The sequence below is a fragment of the Ciconia boyciana genome, chromosome 2 (assembly GCF_034638445.1).
Source record: "Ciconia boyciana chromosome 2, ASM3463844v1, whole genome shotgun sequence".
Classification (NCBI taxonomy): domain Eukaryota; kingdom Metazoa; phylum Chordata; class Aves; order Ciconiiformes; family Ciconiidae; genus Ciconia; species Ciconia boyciana.
This window is the reverse complement of record NC_132935.1, coordinates 162,674,594-162,694,945: the sequence shown is the minus strand read 5'-3', so window position 1 is coordinate 162,694,945 and position 20,352 is coordinate 162,674,594. Positions and strand designations below refer to the sequence as shown.

At 35.6% G+C, this 20,352-nt stretch overlaps 1 protein-coding gene across 1 annotated transcript in view; it reads left to right on the top strand.

Annotated features, from left to right (window-relative positions):
- The window catches only part of LOC140648562 (sodium channel protein type 5 subunit alpha-like), a 64,573-nt gene extending 46,481 nt beyond the window's left edge, over window positions 1-18,092 (top strand). The window contains exons 20-29 of the mRNA XM_072854777.1: window positions 307-418; window positions 1,531-1,685; window positions 5,032-5,205; window positions 6,755-6,892; window positions 9,953-10,207; window positions 11,122-11,175; window positions 12,060-12,201; window positions 14,204-14,304; window positions 15,108-15,372; window positions 16,738-18,092. Of these exons, the coding sequence (XP_072710878.1) occupies window positions 307-418; window positions 1,531-1,685; window positions 5,032-5,205; window positions 6,755-6,892; window positions 9,953-10,207; window positions 11,122-11,175; window positions 12,060-12,201; window positions 14,204-14,304; window positions 15,108-15,372; window positions 16,738-17,888 (2,547 nt within the window). The 3' untranslated portion in view covers window positions 17,889-18,092. The remainder of the gene's footprint in view (window positions 1-306; window positions 419-1,530; window positions 1,686-5,031; window positions 5,206-6,754; window positions 6,893-9,952; window positions 10,208-11,121; window positions 11,176-12,059; window positions 12,202-14,203; window positions 14,305-15,107; window positions 15,373-16,737) is intronic.
- The last annotated feature ends 2,260 nt before the right edge of the window (window positions 18,093-20,352 follow it).

The window sequence follows — 20,352 nt, the reverse complement described above, 5'->3', positions numbered from 1 at the left end:
TCTCTAAAGTAATGTTGTAGCATAATATAATCTCTTCTAAACATTTTCCTTCCTGCAAGTCCAGTGTAGATGACTAGAAGAAACCAAGAAACTTATTAAATTAAAGCCATGGAAACAAAGAGTAGGGATTAGCCTTTTCTGTCCTATTATTTGTAATTTTATTTTGGTAGTTCAGCAACGTTGAGATCATTTATACGCTGCAGATTTATTTTTTTTTTGGAGGGGGTAAGTTTCATTTATTTTAAATCTAGTAACCTTAGTAATGAAAAGCAAATAAATTCTCTTCTTTGCCCTTCTCCTGTGCAGAAATGTGATACTGGTAGCTATTCTGATGCCAGCACTGTGGATCCAGTTATTCTTCTGGAGATGTTTTCCCAGCCTAAAAAGGCACACCTACCTAAGGACTGTTTTGCAGAAAGTAAGAATCTTTCATGTATTGTGGTGACGCCAGATGAACCAGTATTCAAAGACATCTGTTTGGAACATTTCCAAATTGGCAGAAACTCTTTTGGCTGAGACACTTGTCTATAAAAATAAAACTCAAATAAATATACCTGAAGCCAGCACAGGACTGGAGCAGAGTTGGGATGCCAGAACCCAGGCATTTAGTACCGTATGAGGTGCCTGAGAGTATGCAAGACAACTGCATGAAGCTGGCAGAACTGTGACAGAAGCTGTAGAATATCCAGAGAGGCCTAAAATGGTTCTAAACACCTGTGTTTAGGTAGCAAAATGCCATCTTTGGAGTGTGATTCAGTCTTATATTGAGACATCAGACTGTAGGTATCTGTATATGAGCAAAGGCACTCAAAGCACTTCTGAAGGAGCAGCTGGAGGTCAGTTAGGATATGTATGTTGGTACCTGGTATCTTAAATGGCAATTCAACTGAATTTGTCTGAGCTCCCAAGTACAGTGGATGAATATCCGGTCAATACAGCTAATGGAATTCAGAGGACTGTACAGCTCATCCCAATGTGGACACCGACCCTTGATTGCCTGAATGGTTCCATTACACTCCATTGACTTTCATGGTTCAATCCTACTACCTTTACAGTTTAATGAAGAACTGTGTTTCTGGTGCAAAACAATGAACAGAGAATGTAATTGTAATGTCTCTGCAGTGCAATCAAGTGAAATAATCAGTAAAAATAATAGTTTACTAAACCACTAGTAAGATAATATCTCTTTTCAAAACAAAAAGAATAAATGCAGAAAATAAAATAAGCAACTTTCTTAGACAGAAGTAATGGTGGTTATGTGCCCACAAGCCCATCTGCAGAAAGGCTTGTGGGCACAAAAGCTTCTCTGCTTTTTCCATGTATGAGTCGCTCTAGTAAAAGAGATTATTTTGTCCTACAAATTTTGTCTTTTCTTTAGCTTTAGATCGTTTCAGCCACAGCATCACCGCATAGGTAAAACAGCACATTCTTTGTATAGTTTGTAGAAGTTCATTTTAAGATCTTACACTTTTTAGATTCCATGTCTCCACATTTTCCATGGAACCAATATGCTGTTCTTTCTTTTTTCAGGTTGTGTTGAATGTTTCCCATGTTGTGTAGTGGATATCACTAAATTTCCAGGCAGAACTTGGTGGAAATTTAGAAAAACCTGCTACAGAATTGTTAAACATAGCTGGTTTGAAAATTTTATAATTTTTATGATAATATTGAGCAGCGCAGCACTGGTAAATTCAATTTAATTTCTCAAATTTTTAATTGATTGTTGTCAGTAAAGGAAAAGAATCATGTTGTTATATTTAATTTATTTCTTCTACTCTCACATTCCTTTCCCCAGGGAGAGACAAGAGTATAAAGAACATATCCCTTAGAAGTTACAAGGCTTTCCCCCACTTGGATAAGATATTTAAATATATGGAATCATAGTCTTCTTCATAGTTCTTCATGGAACATAGTTCTTCACACGCTTGTGTGCTTAATTAGGAGGCTAAAACCAGGGTCTGAAATTACTTAGGAAAGCTTAAAAAAATACTTCTAAATTTGTAAAGCAGACTAACTTCTCAGTAAAAGTTTAGATTTAAAATCATCCAAACATTAAGATAATCAGAATCTAAAAGTGAAGATGGCTGTAAACTGGTAGGTGACTTAATGTTTCCTTGCTACTCTGGTTATATCCATTTCTACTGAAGAATAAGGGAAGTTTTACTTGATTTGAAAACATATTCACTAAGTCTACTGAAAGTAGTTTGTTAAATAAAACATTATATAGTGTAGAAGGAATATAACCAACTAGTGTGAAAGTGATCTGTATGGTAGATGTCAGAATTTTCCAAATAAAATCTGTTCTGTGTGCATTAAGTTTAGGTTGTCCACTGAACCATAGGTTTGAACTGTCCACTTTAAAATTTCCGTGGAAAAATCTCCAAGGGAACTCCCTGGGATTCCCATGAGGGCTCCTCTGTACCAAAGTAAGAGTAAACCAAAGTAAGAGTAAACCAAACCGAAGTAAGGAAGGAAACTGAGTTATTATTTAATGTACTGTAGGATCTGACTAAGTTGAACACAAAACTAGTTGGCATCCAGATGCAAAATAACAAAACAATAACAATTTATTTTCATCAAAGATGTATTGTGGTATTGAGAACTTTCACATTTCTAAGATACTGTTGTCCTCTTGCAAAAAGGGACTTACCCATTTTCTGTTTGTTTATAAAGTTGTTTGCTGATATTAATTTCCTGAACCAGCCAGAATGAAGGGATACAATACCATCAGGCATGTCCATGGCTTGAAAGTAAATTAAATGAGATGGTGACCATAGAACGAATGCATAGAAAAGTACGTGGTGAGTGCTCAGAGCAAAGGAAGAGTTAGTAGTTAGAAGTCTGAAAGAGCATCACTGCTAAGGAACAGGTGATTTGACTAGCAGATGGAAATCAAGGTAGCCAAGGTTAAACACTAAAAAGACGATGCTAATTATCAAACTTGCTCAGAAAAAAGGTAGGAAATGATAAACAGGTTTGTATAAATGAATGCTGGGAGTTCTCAATTACCCACAGTCAAATTACTAGTCCTGTGGACACAGTGACAGCTCTTCTCTGTAGACATTTCTCCTAATTGTAGCACAATTGAATGACCACTGCTTCAAAGACCACTTAGCTCCAGAAGCAGTGTTACTGTTTTCTTACACTGCAGAGCAGGAGTCCATAGGAGCATCTCTGCCCCGCATTTTTTCAGTGAGAATATAAAATGGAAACACAGCAATGATTTTCCATGTGTTTATTGTTTCAGGTCTCACTTGTTCTAAACACCTGGTTATGCTCCTGCTTCTCCTTATTGGTGACCTTTTAGACTGGGTTTAGCATGTCATAAATACAGGGGATCAAATCAGGTCTGCTATAATACTTAAATAATCATCTTCTCCCAGAGCACTGGAGACACATAGCAGAGGCACTCAGGTGTTTCTGCAAGACACATTTAATCATTTAATGTGATTGGTGATAACTTGTAACTGTTAAGGCCTGCTGTAGCTGAGCTAATCCTTGCAAAACCATTGAGGTGTCTTTGGTACCATGCTCCCCTGAACCAAAGGTCTGTGGACCATCTGGGTCAGTCTCCCATGTAACACAGCCTGCTAGTTCCTTAGAGGGTGTTGACTGTTAATGAACTTATTAAAAAATAATAGCAAAATAAGAGATTTCACAGTCAGGTAAGGAGCTGTTAAGTGAAGAGCTGACATAGATTGAAACGGGATATGGATTAAAGTTTTGACACCCTCTGTTTGGTTCCTGACCTTTGTCACAGTCTACAACCATGTGACTTGGGGCAAATGAGTTGATCTCTCTATGCTTCATTTGCTCTTCTATAAATAAAGATGTTGTGTTCCAACATCTGAAGGATGTGAGATGGTGTATTCCTCTTGAGAGGGCAGAGTCTTAAACTTCTCATTTCAATTTTTTTTCTTGTCTCATGGCAAGAAATAAGACAAAGTTAGCAGCTGCAGAGGCAACATCAGAGAAGGGGACACAGATTTGAATGAGGATAAGAGAAAGGGAAGTTGTTAAATGCCCTGATGTGCTCTAGAGACATGTTGAGCTCTTGAGACAGAGTGTGAAAGAGAAGGAGACAAGAGGAGATTGAGTAATTTATGTCTAGGAATCACAGGGTGTGGGAAGGGGTGTGGTACAGGGTGGCTTCTGATATATCTACATAAGTAAGAAAAAATTTAAGTAGGAGTAATGACAGACATGGATTTGTAAGGGCGAAATAGTGGTGGTGAAAATGGATGGATAGATCATTAGAAATGTTGGCAACAAAAGAGAAATGAAGTGAAGATGGATCTATAAGGTAGGGGAGAAATGGATGAAAGGAAGAATAAAGACATTGCCAGAGGCTTGGTGAGGAAATAATGCAAGGTGTTAAAAGGAATGAGGAATAGGTTGGCAATATCAAAAACTTAAAATAAATTAGCAAGGCAGCAAATATATTAAACACAAGCGAACAATGATGTAAACTACAGCAATCAATAAAACATTTTCCTAAAGCCTTACTGACATCGAAGTAATGTCAAGGTTTAGGTGAAAAAATGTGAAACTCCAGGAATGAACAGTTCCAGATAAAGTGTTTGTCATATTTTTTCATATCTGTATTACAACTCTGCAAGCTGACTGAAGATGACTCCTTTGGAAGGTCTAGGTCTGAAAGACAGTGGTTAATGTATCTAATTCAAGCTTTATTATGAAGAATTTTAGACCAGCTCCTTCAAAATTATCCACTAACTTGGGAAGCCAAGATTTTTGGTAGCCACAGTTGACCCTCATCAGATATTTTTTGAAGAAGTGTTGACTGTAAACAACTGAAAGGATGTGATTTTTCAACCAACCTGAAAATTAGTTTGTACTTATTTTACAATTTCGATTTTTACTTCTAAGTATAAAACTAAATGGTGGTTGCCCATAAATTATGGGCAACCATGAAATGGTTATAATAAGCCAAACTGTATATTCTTGTGCAATTTTAAAATAATTTTCCATAAAACTACTGAACTGTTTTAAAACTGAATTCTGAAATTCCAGGCATTTGAAGATATTCACCTGCAGGAGAGAAAAAAAGTGAAAATTCTCCTAGAGTATGCTGATAAAATATTTACCTACATCTTTTTAATGGAGATGCTTCTGAAATGGGTAGCTTACGGTTTGCATGGTTATTTTACAAATGCCTGGTGTTGGCTTGACTTCATCATTGTATGTGTAAGTATTATATTCAGCTTGTCTTACACTTTGAATTTTGATGTTTTCTTTATAGAGAACTACCTGTAAAATCTGATTATGAATAAACACAAGTGTTAAAGGCAGTTTCCAAAAGCTGAAAAAAATTGCAATCAAAAGAGACTTTAGGACAAATTTAAATGGAAATTATAAATAATAATCAGAAGTTGCTTAAGAAAGTTTTATTGGGTATCACTATCATTGAGGACGATGTTGGTTATAAAAATCTTTTCGAGCGTAGAGAGAGAGTGCAATTAGCAATCAGAAATAAAACTAAAATAAATTAATTAAGATGATGGAAAAATGTGAAGCTCCTGGCAGCTCTGGCATTTAGAAACAGAAAAAAGTAGAGTTGCTTCCTTAAAGGAGACGAAATGTAGAGGGTAAAGGGATTGCTTCCTTAAAGGAGACGAAATGTAGAGGGTAAAGGGAGTTGAAAAGTATTGTTGGAAAAATCATTTACCAGAGAGTTAAAGACATAGGAAAGTATGTTTTGCTTTGCAACCAGAGAAATCCTAACAATCCTTTATATAGCAATAAAGAGAAATGCTGAAGTCCTCAATAGTGAGATGGAGGAAGTGCAGTATTCAATATATGCATATTTATTCCGGATTCAGACAAAGTTAAATGATATAAACTTGCCATATAAAAATGAAATATTTTTGCTTGTCAAAAATACACAGGAAGATAGTGAAGTTAAATATTTTAAAATAAGGACATCTAAACAGCTGAATTCCAGTAACGTCAAAGTAGCTGTTTGATAGCCTCTGAATAGTTAGCATTGAAAGTTGTGAAGTACTAGGAAATTTCAACAGAAAAATATAATATTATGTGTATTTACAAAGAATATATAGCATGACTTTAGCAATTACAGTTCTGTAATATTAGTAGCAGTGCTGTCCAAAACACAGGAAAAGCATGAAAATATCCAATGGCTAGCAATGAGACAACAAATTCAAATAGGAAGGAAGAGGCAAATCATGAACAGTGAAAAAAACCCCTGATGATTGAAACAATTTTCTAATGTTTTCAGTTCATTTTCTCTCTTACAAAAAATTAAAATGAAGACTGGATATCTTATTAAAAATGATTTTTGTTTCCACATCACCATCTTAAGTTATGATAAGGAATTACTGTATACACTTCTGAGAATAACTGTGCAGAAAATGGGAGTATATTATTTGAATAATCCTTTCTGCTCTTGTAGTGTATGAAATTACCATAGTTACCAATTTGGTGGTTATATACTAGCATTCCAAGAAAATTATATGAACTGGTTTTGAAAAAAAATAAAAGGCAAAAAAAAAAGTCAAGAAGTGTTTCAAATTAGAATGAAATAATTCCATTATTTTTAAAATATTAGGAAACAATGAAGTAAAATTATATTATGATAACTTTGAATGTGTATTTTCTGCATTTGACTTACTGGTCCAAAATACTGTAACATTCAGCCTATGATTGTCTACTGACACAAATAAAATAAATTTTTGTATACCATTTAATAATCTCAGTTTCAATTCAATTAACACAGCTGTCATTTGTTTCCTGGGGACTAAATACTGTTTCCAAAGACACATCACCTTGTTCCTCTGGGAGTGCCCTGAAATCTCTCAGGACTCTTAGAGCATTGAGGCCTCTACGAGCTTTGTCAAGATTTGAAGGGATAAAGGTAAGGATATTGGGGGTGTGTGTGTGCATATTTTGTAACAGCCGCATTTGAAGTTTTTGTGAAAATTACAACTTGAATCTCTATTTTGGGACTTGATGGCATTAAGATGGTTCAGATTGCCTATTTACATCTTATGGTTGTTATTTTAAAATAACACCTAACACTTTCACAGAAATTTATAAATACAAATGAAATAAGGATATTGAATTACAATGTGCTACCACAAGGAATTATTACGTATAGTAATGTGAACATTGGAACATTTTTCCGTGTTTCCAGTTTCAGTGCAATTTGCAGAACAAACTAAACAAGAACTTTTTTAGACTTGTACTTTCCTGAAACCCATTCTTTGGTTTATCTTAGACCTGGAAAAATTTCGTCCAGTGTATTTGGCAAAATCTTCTGAAAAAAATGAATATGCTTGAAAAAATAGGAACCATTTTTAATTACTTGTCAATAGAAAAGAAGCTATATATACAGCTATTACAGAAAACAAACTGTAATGTGAGGAAGAAACCTGTACTGTGAAAGTTGTAGTTTATCAATCTTCATGGCATAAGAAATGTAGTGACCACAGTCCTTTCTTAATTTTTTCTCATTGCTTGAGGTAAGAAATTGGAACCTGGAAAGATGGATTCATTAATTCATTGCTTCAGTGGAAACTGTTCACTTTTTGTAACTCCTTTTCATATTTCCCCCTCTTTAGACTGCTGTGCTTGTATCGGCTCATCTTGACAGTTATCTAGACAGGCTGATGTGCCACATTTCAGATTCTCCAGGGTGGATATGAAAGATAACAAACAATCCTTTCAAGCTTAAATAGGGTGGGATTTTCTTAATAGGAGAGGGGATTCTTCTAACTCAATTTTAAAAGCTGCTCTGAGCAAAATATCTGGAATCTTTAAAGTCAATGGGGAGAAGTAAAAAATTGTATAATGCAAATCTGACCTATGTTAGATCACAGAATGTGATGAGACACTAACTTCAGGCCCCGGGATGGATATGGAGCAGCCTGGAAGCTGTGAAGGACAGGAAGGAATCAAAAACAGCCAGTGGGAATTTAGGAAGGGCAGTTTTTACCTCTCAAAACTGATTATCTTCTATGATGAGATGGCTGAGGGAGAGAAGAGCCATCCGTGGTCTCAGATATTGGTTATATCTGGTCTGGATAGGTGAACTATAAGCTAGGCAGAAAATTGGCTGAACTGCCAGGTTCAATGTGCAGACATCATCAGAATGAAGTTCAACTGGCAGCTAGTTACTAGTGGCTCAGAGGTCAGTCCTGGGACCAATACTGCTTAATAACTTAATTAACAACCTGAAGAATGTGGTAGAAATTGTCCTCAGCAAGTTCACAGGTGATACCAAATTGGGGTGAGCAGTTAATACACTGGGGGCAAGGCTGCTCTGCAATGAGCGCTTGACAGACTGGAGATATGGGCTGCAGAAACCTCAGAAAGTTCAGCAAAAGCAAATGCAAAGTCTTGCACCTGAGCCAGAATAACCGCATGTAGCTGTGGCACGCTGAGAAATGAGCAACTTTGCAGAAAAGGACCTGGGGTGGACAGTGTGTTAAACATGAGTCAGCAGAGCAACAAAGATGATCTACCACGTATTGGGCTGTTTTACCACACGTCTGGCCAGCACATTGAGGCAATTCACTCTTCTGGTTTTGGTATCTGTGAGACTGAATCTGGAGTATTGTGTCTAGTTTGGGGCTCCCCAGTGTAAGAAAGATATTAACATACTGGAGAGTGTCCAGCAAAGTGCCACCAAGATGGTCAGGGGACTGGAGAGGAGACGCTGAGCAAATGGAACTTGTTCTGTCTGGAGAAGAGAAGGTTAAGGGGAGGATCTGATTGGGATCTAATTAGATAAGAGATCTAATTGTTGTCTTTAACTACTTAATGGGAGGTTACACAAGAAATGAAACTAATGTTTTCTGGTAGGCCCACAGTGAGAAAATGAGAGAGAACGAGTTGGCTGTGAGGTATATTCCAGTTAGCTATCCTGGAAAAAAGACGACAGTGTGGGTGTATAGCATTGCAATAGATTTTCCAGAGAGGTTGTTGAATCTCCACCCTTGGAAAACTTCAGAACTTGACTGGACAAGATGCAGAGCAATTTGGTCTATGTTGGAACAGCTGATCTTCAGAGGCTCCTTCCAACGTGCTTCATTCTGTATACTTCTAGTATACAGATATTAGCCAAGGCCAGGATAAAAGGCTCAGAATTTTCTCATAATGATAGCAATTAAACATTTCCAGACAGATTTTTCACTATGCCCCACGACAGAGTGGTGAAGAATGGTGGTAAGAAATAGATAATAGTCCTCAAATTCCCACTGGCAACAAGCGTGGTCCTGCCTGTCAGCATCACCGTGCTGGCTTTGTGAATATGAGTTCTTATCACTGCTTGTGTCAGGTGCCTTGATGTCACCAGCACAGACACCAAAAGCTGGAATCCCATTTTCATGGGTACCATATCTGGAAGAGGCTTACTGCTTATCACCTTGTCCTCAAGCAAGCCTAAATGAAGGAAGAGTGCTGACCAAAACAACTCAGTCTTCTGGAAGCCAAACGTCTCTACTTTATGTACTGTGTGCAGTCAGTTGACAGTGATTATTGGGTGAGGTTTGTTTTGTTATGGAGAGCAAGCTGTTGTTCTCTTACAAATCTCCTCCAAGATAAGAGAGAGGGTTATTTATGATATTGTAGTAAATGCAGATCATACAACCCGTTCCCCTATACCTGATTTTTAGATCTGATAGCTACTACAGACTCATAATCTTATTTTATGTATTTCTTTTACCAAAGGATAATTCTGGTTGCCATTTGTTTTACTTCCTTCCTCAAAAAGGCAAGATAGATACCACAGAATTACATGTTAAAACAAGCTCGAAGTTGGGCTGAAGGCGGGCTTTAAATTTGTCATCTACTAGTTTTTTTATGGGTGAGAATCTGCAATAGATACAGAAGAAGAAAAAATAAGTAGTTTTCTGGGAAGGTGTTCTATTGAATGTGAATAATTCATTTCTTTCATTCATTTTATTTATTTAAGGTTGTTGTGAATGCGCTCTTGGGAGCTATCCCCTCAATCTTGAATGTTTTGCTCGTCTGTATTGTCTTCTGGCTCCTGTTTAACATTACAGGAGTAAAATTACTTGGAAAAAAATTTTCGAAATGCACACTCGAGAAAGGAGATATCAGTCTAATTGATAACAAACATAATTGTACTTCCTATAATGGAACATGGACGAATAATGATGTAAACTTTGATAATGTTGGGATGGGATACTTGGCTCTTCTCCAAGTGGTAAGTTGTATAAAAACGTGCTCAGTTTTGTTTTCTTCAGGTAAATGTGTTGAGCAGCCCAACCATGGGACACCACTATGCTTCTGTTTATCTCGCTGAAAATGGGGATTTTTTTTAGCTTCCATAAATATTTTTCTTACCTGTAAGCTGCTCAGTTCCTCCTAAAGAACACTTTAGCATATGCAACCTTGTGTTAAAATCAAGCACTGTTTTTCATGGCTTTTCAATTTTGTTTTAATTTCGATTAACATACTAAGCCTGAAATAGTCCGCACGTTTAATTTAAAGTTATTCTCATTTTCTTTAGAAAAAGTTAGTTCAGAGTGGATGAGAAAGAAAAAGCACGATGCAGTTTGTTTATATATTTTCTTCTATTATATAAGTCATGAAGTATTGGGATGCTAATTTATTGCTCTCTCTAATACCAGAACAAAGGAGAGAAAGGCATTTTTAAAAGTGGCTGTTATCCCTGTATCTTTTCTAGATTAAGGTCTTTGCCCTGTATCCTCCAAAGTGTCTTAGGATTCTGCAGAGTTGCTAAAAATTGCAGGAAGGAATCGTCTGCTGTTTTCTTAGAAATTGTTTTTATCCTTTTAGGATAGATGTGCTAGTTAAGCTGAAACTTTTACTGCTTTTTCAAAAAGCAGAGAATTTACAAAAATTTCAATTTAACAAGACTTAACATTAAAACGTATTTCACAGGATTCATGGCAATTTTTTCTTCTTTTCAGGAAATTTTTTTTTTTTGTCTTTACTGAACTCCAGTGAATCATACTTCCAAGCAGATCTTTGGAAGTGATGCACATTTTTTTATAGCACACTGTTCACTTTTCCAGAACTCTTATATTAGCTCTACCTATTTTAAAATTTATTTTTATTTTAGTGATAGTAACCTTAATAATGCATTTTTTTCAGGCAACTTTTAAAGGTTGGATGGATATTATGTATGCAGCAGTGGATTCACGTAAGGTACGTCACTAAAATGAAATTTTAGTTTTTTTCCCTTCTTTCCTTTTCTAGCCATACAATTCATTTTTCAGCTTTGTTTGCAATATCAAGTCGGAAATACAAGCGGATGAATGCTTCAAACTACGCAGAGAAACAATAATCCTTGGAGTGCAAAATATCTGGAACTTAGACAAAATAAAACTGGTCAAAATAGAGTGACACCACACAAAAACCTACTGTAGAAGGTCTTGGAGGGACTGTGCCTCTGAAGCAAATTTCCTTCTTTTTTAAATGTGTACAGTAGCATTAAAATGACATGCATGTTTAGCCATTATTTCTAGAGGTTTTCTTCCCTATATTTGACATCCTTACTATTTCTTCCCCATTTCCATGTGTTGTTTCTCTATGTTCTCTAAACTTTTCTGTTTAATTTAATTTGCATTTTCCTTATTCATTCAAGTGCTGTACTCTTGAATGTAGTGAAATAGCTGCTAATTAACAAGATCATTCCTTGTAGGCCTGATCATAGTGAGCTGGCTTTTTAAAACTGCTTCTTGTCTGGGATAGCATTCAAGGGGATGGCGGTTCACCATTATGTTTAGTCTGAGCTGTTTTTCTAGTGTAGGCATTCACAGTATCACTTCTGATTGGAACTGTTTATCTATTAGTTAAGAATTTGCTAGAGCTGGATTTGGCTATATATCTTTGTAATTACCTTTACAAACAGTAACAAGACAGGACAAGACAGTTGTTGTACTTGTACCTCTAAATAAAGTTTTAAATGTGTAGAAATAATTTATTCCTCCTGACAATAAAAAGATTTGTTATTATAAATTGGAAATGATAAAGCTGTGATTATCTGATTTTTACCAATATTATTTTTCTGTTTTGATTTTTTTTAACAGATAGATGAACAGCCAAAGTTTGAAGCATTCTTAGCCATGTATATGTATTTTGTGATTTTCATTATTTTTGGATCTTTCTTCATGCTGAACCTTTTCATTGGAGTGGTTATCAGCAATTTTAACCAACAAAGGAAAAAGATAAGTACTACATGAGCTAATTCAGGGTCTCTTGTAATCCCAGTTTGATTAAGTGAATGCTAGTTTGACATCTAGTTGTCTAACATTTTCAGATAACTATTTGACTGGAGAAATTTAAAATAATATTTAGATACCAAGTTTTGAAAATAGGAGTCCCCTTTTCCTCAAAACTTTTAGTAATTTACCTGTAAATTCTATTTTTGTGCCAAGTCCTTAATGTGTTCTAAGGAGGAGGATGAGGAGGAAGGAGTGGGTAGTTTTAGAAAAGAGAAGCCAAAAAAAGTTATATAGACTTTGCTACAGGAGAGTGGAATTCTTTTCTTCTGCTTTGAAGATTTACTTTGGAGAACAGAATAACCCTTTTTGCTGAGAGTAAACACATAACAACTGTGATAAGGGTAATCAAGAAACACTACTGCTCGTGGGAGAAGTAATCACTGCTTTCCTGGTAAAGAAACTTGAAAAGATCTTGTTAATCAGAACTTCTTCTAAAACTAGATATGTTTAAAAAATCCCGTCATCAATAAAGTAGCCCTACAGATTAATTTACTGGGGTTTTTAAAAATTTGTGCATTGAGATCCAAGCTGTGGCCCCAGGAAGAGGCTGTCTTAGAAATTTTAAGGGTTCTGAAAGCCCATGAAGCACTGACTTCTTCCACTTTTCTCCTCATAGTTGTTAGATTCCTTGTTATTTTTATTCAGTAAGAAATGGAAGGCCAAATCTTAGAATGGAAAATGCAACAACCAAAGAAAAGCAACAGTCAGCCTTCCCTGGTATACTTCAGCTTCTTTGTGCCAAGTTTATTTGTCAATTGAGTTCTCTCCCTGGTTCATTTAGGGGCTTAAAGTATCCAGAATATCAAGGGAAATTGAGTCAATTAATCCACTTGGAAGTCTTAAAACAAATAAGCATCTTGCGCATTAAAAAAATACCACAAATGCAGACCCCAACAGGAGGTTTACAATTTCAAGGTTCACATTTGGCAGACAGAATCTCTACAGGAGCCATTTATTATTTCCATAGCCTGACTTATACACCAAGTGTCGAAGAATTACTGCCTTTGGTAGAGATAGATAGCAATAAGGCCCACAAGAAATTCTTCTGCTCTCTGCATTTGAACAGAGAAAGGATATGTAGGGGTTGAGGAACAACAGTCCAACTTCACTATAATAATTTCCTTTTATAACAAAGTCCCAGTTATAATAATCCCCACAGATGGAAACAATGCTGGTTAAGTAGCTTATGAGCCTGAACACTTAGTAGAAGTTAATGTGGACATAACACTTCTTTCTTTTCTCAGCACATGCTGTAAGCGTGCATTTTTTCTTTTTCACTTTGCTGCTTCTTGGGGATTTTCATTGAGATTCCATATAGTGAAGTTAAACTGAATTTTCGGAGGTCTTGCCAGATGCCCTGCTGAACATGGTTACGTTTGTTTTACGAAATGCTATCATTCAATGCTTTTATGATGAGTGGCTTCTCCTCAATACTTGGTTCAAAGTGATTGCTAAGTAACACAGGTGGCACAGATGGTAGTAAGATGAGTACCAGAAATTCATTATCAGGAACCCCCCACAGAACTTGGTCCCAAAGTGCTTATTCATAATCCTTCATTTACTTGCTAGCCTAGCAATATACTTATGTTTCTACCTTTCCCAAAAGTATAACAAGAAAGTATATTACTTGTTGATGAGTCTTATGTAATTTTAAAAATATGAAATAGATTTTTAAAACTTCAGAAAGGCTCTCACAGTTGAGGAAACTGACTCAGGAACACTGCCTAGACTAGATTTTCAGGATCAAACCCTGGTCAGCTTTTAGCAGTACATCTTTTCAAGGAAAAAGGGGAAAAAGAGAAATGGTGAAGACACATTTTGTCTCTGTGCTCCCTTAGATCCCATTCATGACAGATGTAACTTATGTTTTTTTACATAAACTTGCTGGTGTTTATTTAGTTGACTGCTTAAACTTCAGCTGAACAACAGTATTCTTTCCCTTTACTTAGGTGGAAAAGATCTATTTTTGACTGAGGAACAGAAAAAGTACTATAATGCCCTAAAAAAACTTGGATCCAAGAAACCTCAAAAACCCATCCCAAGACCATTGGTGAGACCATCTTAAGTAGAGTATGATAGAAGATATAAAGATAGTGACCATATTTAAACTCAGTAGGCAGTCATCTGGAAATAAACTTCATGTTAGAGCCCATCATCTTCCTCATTCAATATAGTATTTTCATTTTCCCCTCTTTTTCTTAATTCCATCTAATGCAGTCTTTCTTTGTGGATGTTAGTTTAAGGAAATTTACAGCCTATTTATCACCTATTCAAATGTACAATCTATTTATAAAGGTTCATATTAAGTATTTGCTATTCATAACATGATCTTGGTTACTTAAGTTTGCATGATAGTGCTTCTGCAACTAGATTGGATTATTGCAGGTGAGAATGAATAGTGAGTAGTGCATGCCCCATGGCTGTTATTTACTTTTAAATAATCTTATGCTTTATTTCTTATAGTTTCTTAAATTTCATTCCAGGCCTGGCTTCACACAGTAACTATTCAGAGTTTTTCTTGCTTATGACATTTTAATTATCCTAAATGTCCTAAAATGCCTGCTTCGATAAGTATTTCTATTAAAAGAGCAATCACAATGTACTCTGAATGTTTTCCTGCTGTATAATTTTTTTCTAAGGAAATGTGGTTGCATGATACCTGAAAATACTTAGCCAAGTACCGAGTGTTTTCTTTGGAGATCTAAAGAAATCACCTAAAAATGCTTCTAGTACCTTATTGTTAAATTTATATTCTCTTAAATTCTCTTTCTAAGCACAAATTACTGATTAATATTTGAATGTAGCCTAGATCTTAGAAGTAGCATTAAGCAGTTCTTCTCGTTCTCTCCACAGAATGTGTTCCAAGGATTACTGTTTGATATAGTATCGCACAAAGCATTTGACATTACCGTTGTGATGTTCATCTGTCTAAATATGGTCATTATGATGGCAGAAAATAACCAGAACAGCATCAGGGATGTTCTTAATAAAATCAACTTTTTTTTTGTGGCAGTATTTACTGGAGAATGTGTCATAAAAATACTAGCCCTAAGACATTACTTCTTCACCAGTGGCTGGAACATATTTGATTTAGCTGTTGTGGTCCTTTCACTAGTTAGTAAGTATCAATCGTTATTAGATCACGTAATGCGTCTTACCAATGCCAGCCAAATTTCAGTATGAAGTAACCACTTACATATATCTCATAAATTCCAGATCCATTGTACTTTTTCAAACCGTATGCTAAGTGATTCCTTCTAAAAGTATATATTTTTGTTTTCCCTTATATTTTTGCAGAGTACTAAGAAGTAAATGGATAGTTTTCAATTTTTTTTTTAAGTATGAGTTTTATTGAGTAATTAACAGAATAGGAATTTGCAGTAACATCTTTTCTAAGCTATTGTACTTAAAGTGTTGTCTTAATGTTTTTATGCTTTCGATTTACATGTAATCACATTAACTGTTGCTTTCATAGTAAAAATAAATTCAGGTTAAAAATACATTTGTATGAAAAATGGGAAAGATTTATTTCATTTTCCAAGACTTTCTTTTAAGAAGGCGGATCCTGAGGGCTGATTTAGAAAGCTCAGGAAAGCTCAGCACCATTCTAAATCTGGGCCACTATTTGTGACTGTGAAAAGTCTTACTAAAATTGGCTTGGTTTTGTTTTGCTTTTCAAATAAGACTAGATGCTTGTCATTTCCTCTACAAAAGGTCATATATACCTTTAGTTTCTGGTATAGTTTATTTGGTCTGTGCTTCCTGCTCAGGCTCAGGATATATCACAGAATAAAGGACAGAAGAGAAAAACTGATCTGAGTCTCTGCTTCATCCCTAAGCACAGTACCCCTTTGCTATCGCATGCAACCCAGAAAAATGCTAAGTTCTTAAGTCTTCTGTTTGTAATCATTTACATTACTACTGTATTGCTGAAGGTACTCATTACTCTGGTAGTAGGATCCTAGAAAGAGGTGTGAGGGAGGACCAATACTGAAAGACAGTTTTCCTTTACTTTCTTCTTGCTCTGCTCTGATCTCATTCAAGTACCAAGCATTAATTAAAGTCTCACATTTAGCATGTGGCTTAGGCCTGTAGAAGAAGCAGCAATCAGATGGCAGCTAGGAGACAAGCCCCATAACTTCCAGCACAGGAGCTGAATGGATTTAAAAGGATTTTTTAAGTACTTGAGCAATGTGTAATTCCATCCCCTGAATTAGAGAAATCTGGGAGAATGCAGTTTCCAAACTATACATATATAATCTTGATAACTTTTTAATATTTAAAGGTATTACAATTTGTCTTTCTTTTCCTAAGCTCTTTTGTAAGCAATTACAGTATTGATGATAATGTTTTTGTTGAAAGTGATGTAATATGATCAATGTTACTTTCAACAGCTGAAGCATAGAATATAACAAAATGGACATAAATAGGGAATTTCACTGGTACGGCTTCACAACATTTTGTTTTCTTTTTAATTTCAAAGGTATTGGACTTTCTGAAGGCTTTCGAACTTCATTCTCTCCTACACTTTTGAGAATCTTTCGTTTGGCACGAATTGGACGAATCCTGAGATTAATTCGAAAAGCTAAAGGAATTCGAACTCTTCTTTTTGCATTACTGATGTCTCTTCCTGCACTGTTCAACATTGGTCTTTTGCTTTTTCTGGTTATGTTCATTTATGCCATTGTGGGCATGACAAACTTTGCCTGTCTTGGCTGGGAAGGTGGGATTGATGACCTTTTCAACTTTCAAACCTTTGATAGTAGCATTCTCTGTCTCTTCCAAATTACAACATCAGCTGGCTGGGATGGTCTTTTGGTCCCTCTGTTAAAAGGATCCGATTCATGTGCTCCCAACTTAAATTTAACAGGTGAACAGAAAAAAAATTGCACAAATAAGGAGGTTGGTATTTTATTTTTTGTAAGCTATGTCATTATATCATTTCTCATTGTTGTAAATATGTACATAGCTGTCATTTTAGAGAACTTCAGTGTTGCCACTGAAGAAAGCACAGATCCTCTTTGTGAGGATGACTTTGATATGTTTTATGAGACCTGGGGAAGATTTGATCCTCAGGCAACACAGTTTATTGAATATTCTGCTCTTTCAGACTTTGCAGATGCTCTGGCAGAACCCTTACGCATTCCAAAGCCTAATAAAATTCAGCTTATATCCATGGACCTCCCTATAGTTAGTGGAGATAAGATCCACTGCTTGGATATCTTGCTTGCTTTCACTAAAAGGGTCTTGGGAGAATCTGGGCATTTGGATGGTCTCGAATTACACATGGAAGAAAAATTTATGGCTGCCAATCCATCTAAACTTTCTTACAAGCCAATTACTACTACCCTTAAAAGAAAACAAGAGGAAGTATCGGCTCTTATTATTCAAAGGGCCTTCAGAAGGTATTTGATGCAGCGTTCTTTTAAAAATAAAGCTTTCTTATACCGTCATAAACATTGTAACAGTGCTGTCTTTGAAGAAGAAACACATGAGAAGGAAAGTCTTATTGCATCAATGCTTAATGAAAATAATGGTAGGAAGCTAGATAAATCACCGACTACATCTTCCATATCTCTCCCTTTATTTTATGATGGTATTGCTGAAACAGATAGCGATAACATGGACACATAAGGTTTCCCCAGGCTGCAGCATTTTTGATTAAACCGATATCAATTATTTTCAGATGGAGAAAGTATTTTGATTCCAGAGCACAATACTCTAAATTTAGAATAATGATGGTAGCCTTTAAGTATTGTGATTGTTCAGTTTGCAAGTGTTCCTTAAAACAATTAAGATTTGAACAACTATGTCATAAATATTAGAGGAAAATCAAACCATGGAATTTTTTTCCTCAGCTACTGGAGTAGGTGAGTTAATTTTTACAACTGTCATTTTTTGTATTACTTCATATTTCTGTATTTACAGAAGAAATCTCTAAAAAATCAGTTGTAAGTGTAATATGATTTATAAGCACACAAGGCTGTAGAACAATGTATATCTCTTTAGAGATAAAGCCTGGTTTGAAAAATTGGTTATTGTAGCAAACTTAAATGATTACTGCATTTTCTGTAAAAAAGCTCACTCAAGACACTTGAGTATAATCAGCCACTAATTTCTCTGTTGTTTGGGACCATCTTCCTCCTAGTGCCTTTGGGTGGATTTGTTTATGCTTAAGAATTTTTGAGGTGTCTTTACACATGCACCTAAATGGATGTAACATATCATCTTCAGGTGTCTGTGCTTGAAAGTTGTGTATAATTTGTTCTTTGTATCATTCAGTGTATGAAAATTGTGATAATAATAGTTACCAAAATCAAAGGATGTTATGCAAGAGGTATTGTTTCCGGAATACCTTAAGAATTATTGTACATAAAATTTCATTATTATACTTCATCCAAATGTCATAGAAAGTATCACTTAGTAATCTGAAAAGGAGTTCATGGTATATCTTATGAGACAACATTTATTAAAGTTAGAGGAAGTATTTATTTCATTGGTTCTGAAAAATAAAATGTGTATGAACAATGTGTATTAATATTACTTTTACTGTATTTTTGCAGTTTAGGTTGGTCAGGTGAAGTGTCATGGTGGCCTCAGAACTGCTAATGAAATAGGACTATTTTAGGTTCTTCAATAAAGAGTTCAGATGCTTAATGCGTTTTTGTCTGTTTTCTAAGTTTCAGTTTATTACAGTTTCAGTTTCAGTTTATTACAAGACATAATCTGTTATTAGAGGGGTAGAACCACAGTAATATAATTTTCCAAAAATAGCTACCTATTACCACAAGAAAACTGAAAATGTTTTACTTTGTACAGGGAATCAGAAAAGATTTAGCATTTTCAGGCCAAGAATATCAGGAACAATAAGGTAATTACTCAATTTTTCTGTCGTTTCCCTTCTAATACTATTAAATTATGACAGATACAGTAAAATCCAAGCTATTTGTAGGACAAATAAATGCACGTGAAAGCTGAGAGTTAAAGAGTTCAAATACAGTACAATTTCAACTAGCTTTATTCCTTCCAGAAGCAGGTTTTGTTCAGAAAAAAAGTTGACAAAGAAGGTCTGCAGACCTCTTAGGATAACTCAGAAATTTGCACTCGGTGTCAGCAGCACCGGCCAGCGGGATGCAGAGAGACTTGGTGGGTCTGCTTGAGACCTACTCCTGTCCAGCTTGGATTGCTTTTGTGCCTGCGGTGCATAGTGATGCTTTCGAGGTGAAAACTATTTATTCTGTTTGGTGTGAGCTGGAATGAGCCAACAGCTTTTGTTCAGGGATCGGATACCATTAGATGGCAGCATTCACTACGCTTTAGAATATAGCCAGTCAAGTGAAACAGATGTCGAACTCCTACACTTCAACATGGAGGCATTAAATTAATTGTAAATAACTATAGAAAATAATGTCATAACTCTCTTTTTTTCTGTTCTGGGCTCTCAAGCTAGCCACAGTTCTCAGTAGGTGCTTGTTCATTGACTGTTCTGGTTTTTATGTATTAAGGACTGACATTAAGGACTGACAGACCTTAATGATTGTGAAGTACTGCCTCCTGAAAAACAAAAACAGTCTGTCTCCTGTGTGCTTGGATCTTCCAGGAGGGTAGTTTCAGGCATAACTCTATAGCACTGTAGCAAGAAACGTTTGTTAGGAAAGAGTGCTTTGTTCTTGCGTATTGGAAAAGAAGGAAAGACTGCAAAAGCCGTATGAGAGAATTTTAAAAACTAATAATATGTAACTAATAAATGCCAATATTTTTTTAAAATTAATCTGACCTTTACAATTTAGAATTATGTTGTTTGAGTGCAACAGCAGGTGCTGTTCCTTAGTCCAGAATTAGAAATACTTCAAAGGTGAGCACTTTATTTCCATTGTATGAGCAGCAATTTTGGACAGAATCACACGTGACATAAACACATCCTTAGTGATTATTTTACCTCAGAAATATACAAAAGCATCTGAATTCACCACAGTGCAAATTTAAAAGTCTGACCAATTTTTTAGCATTGCTTAAGCATTAAAGTAGCCTTAGCACGCTATTGCGGGGTTGAAAAGATAATGGTGATATCCAGCTGTTGCAGCTTCTTCATGCTAGA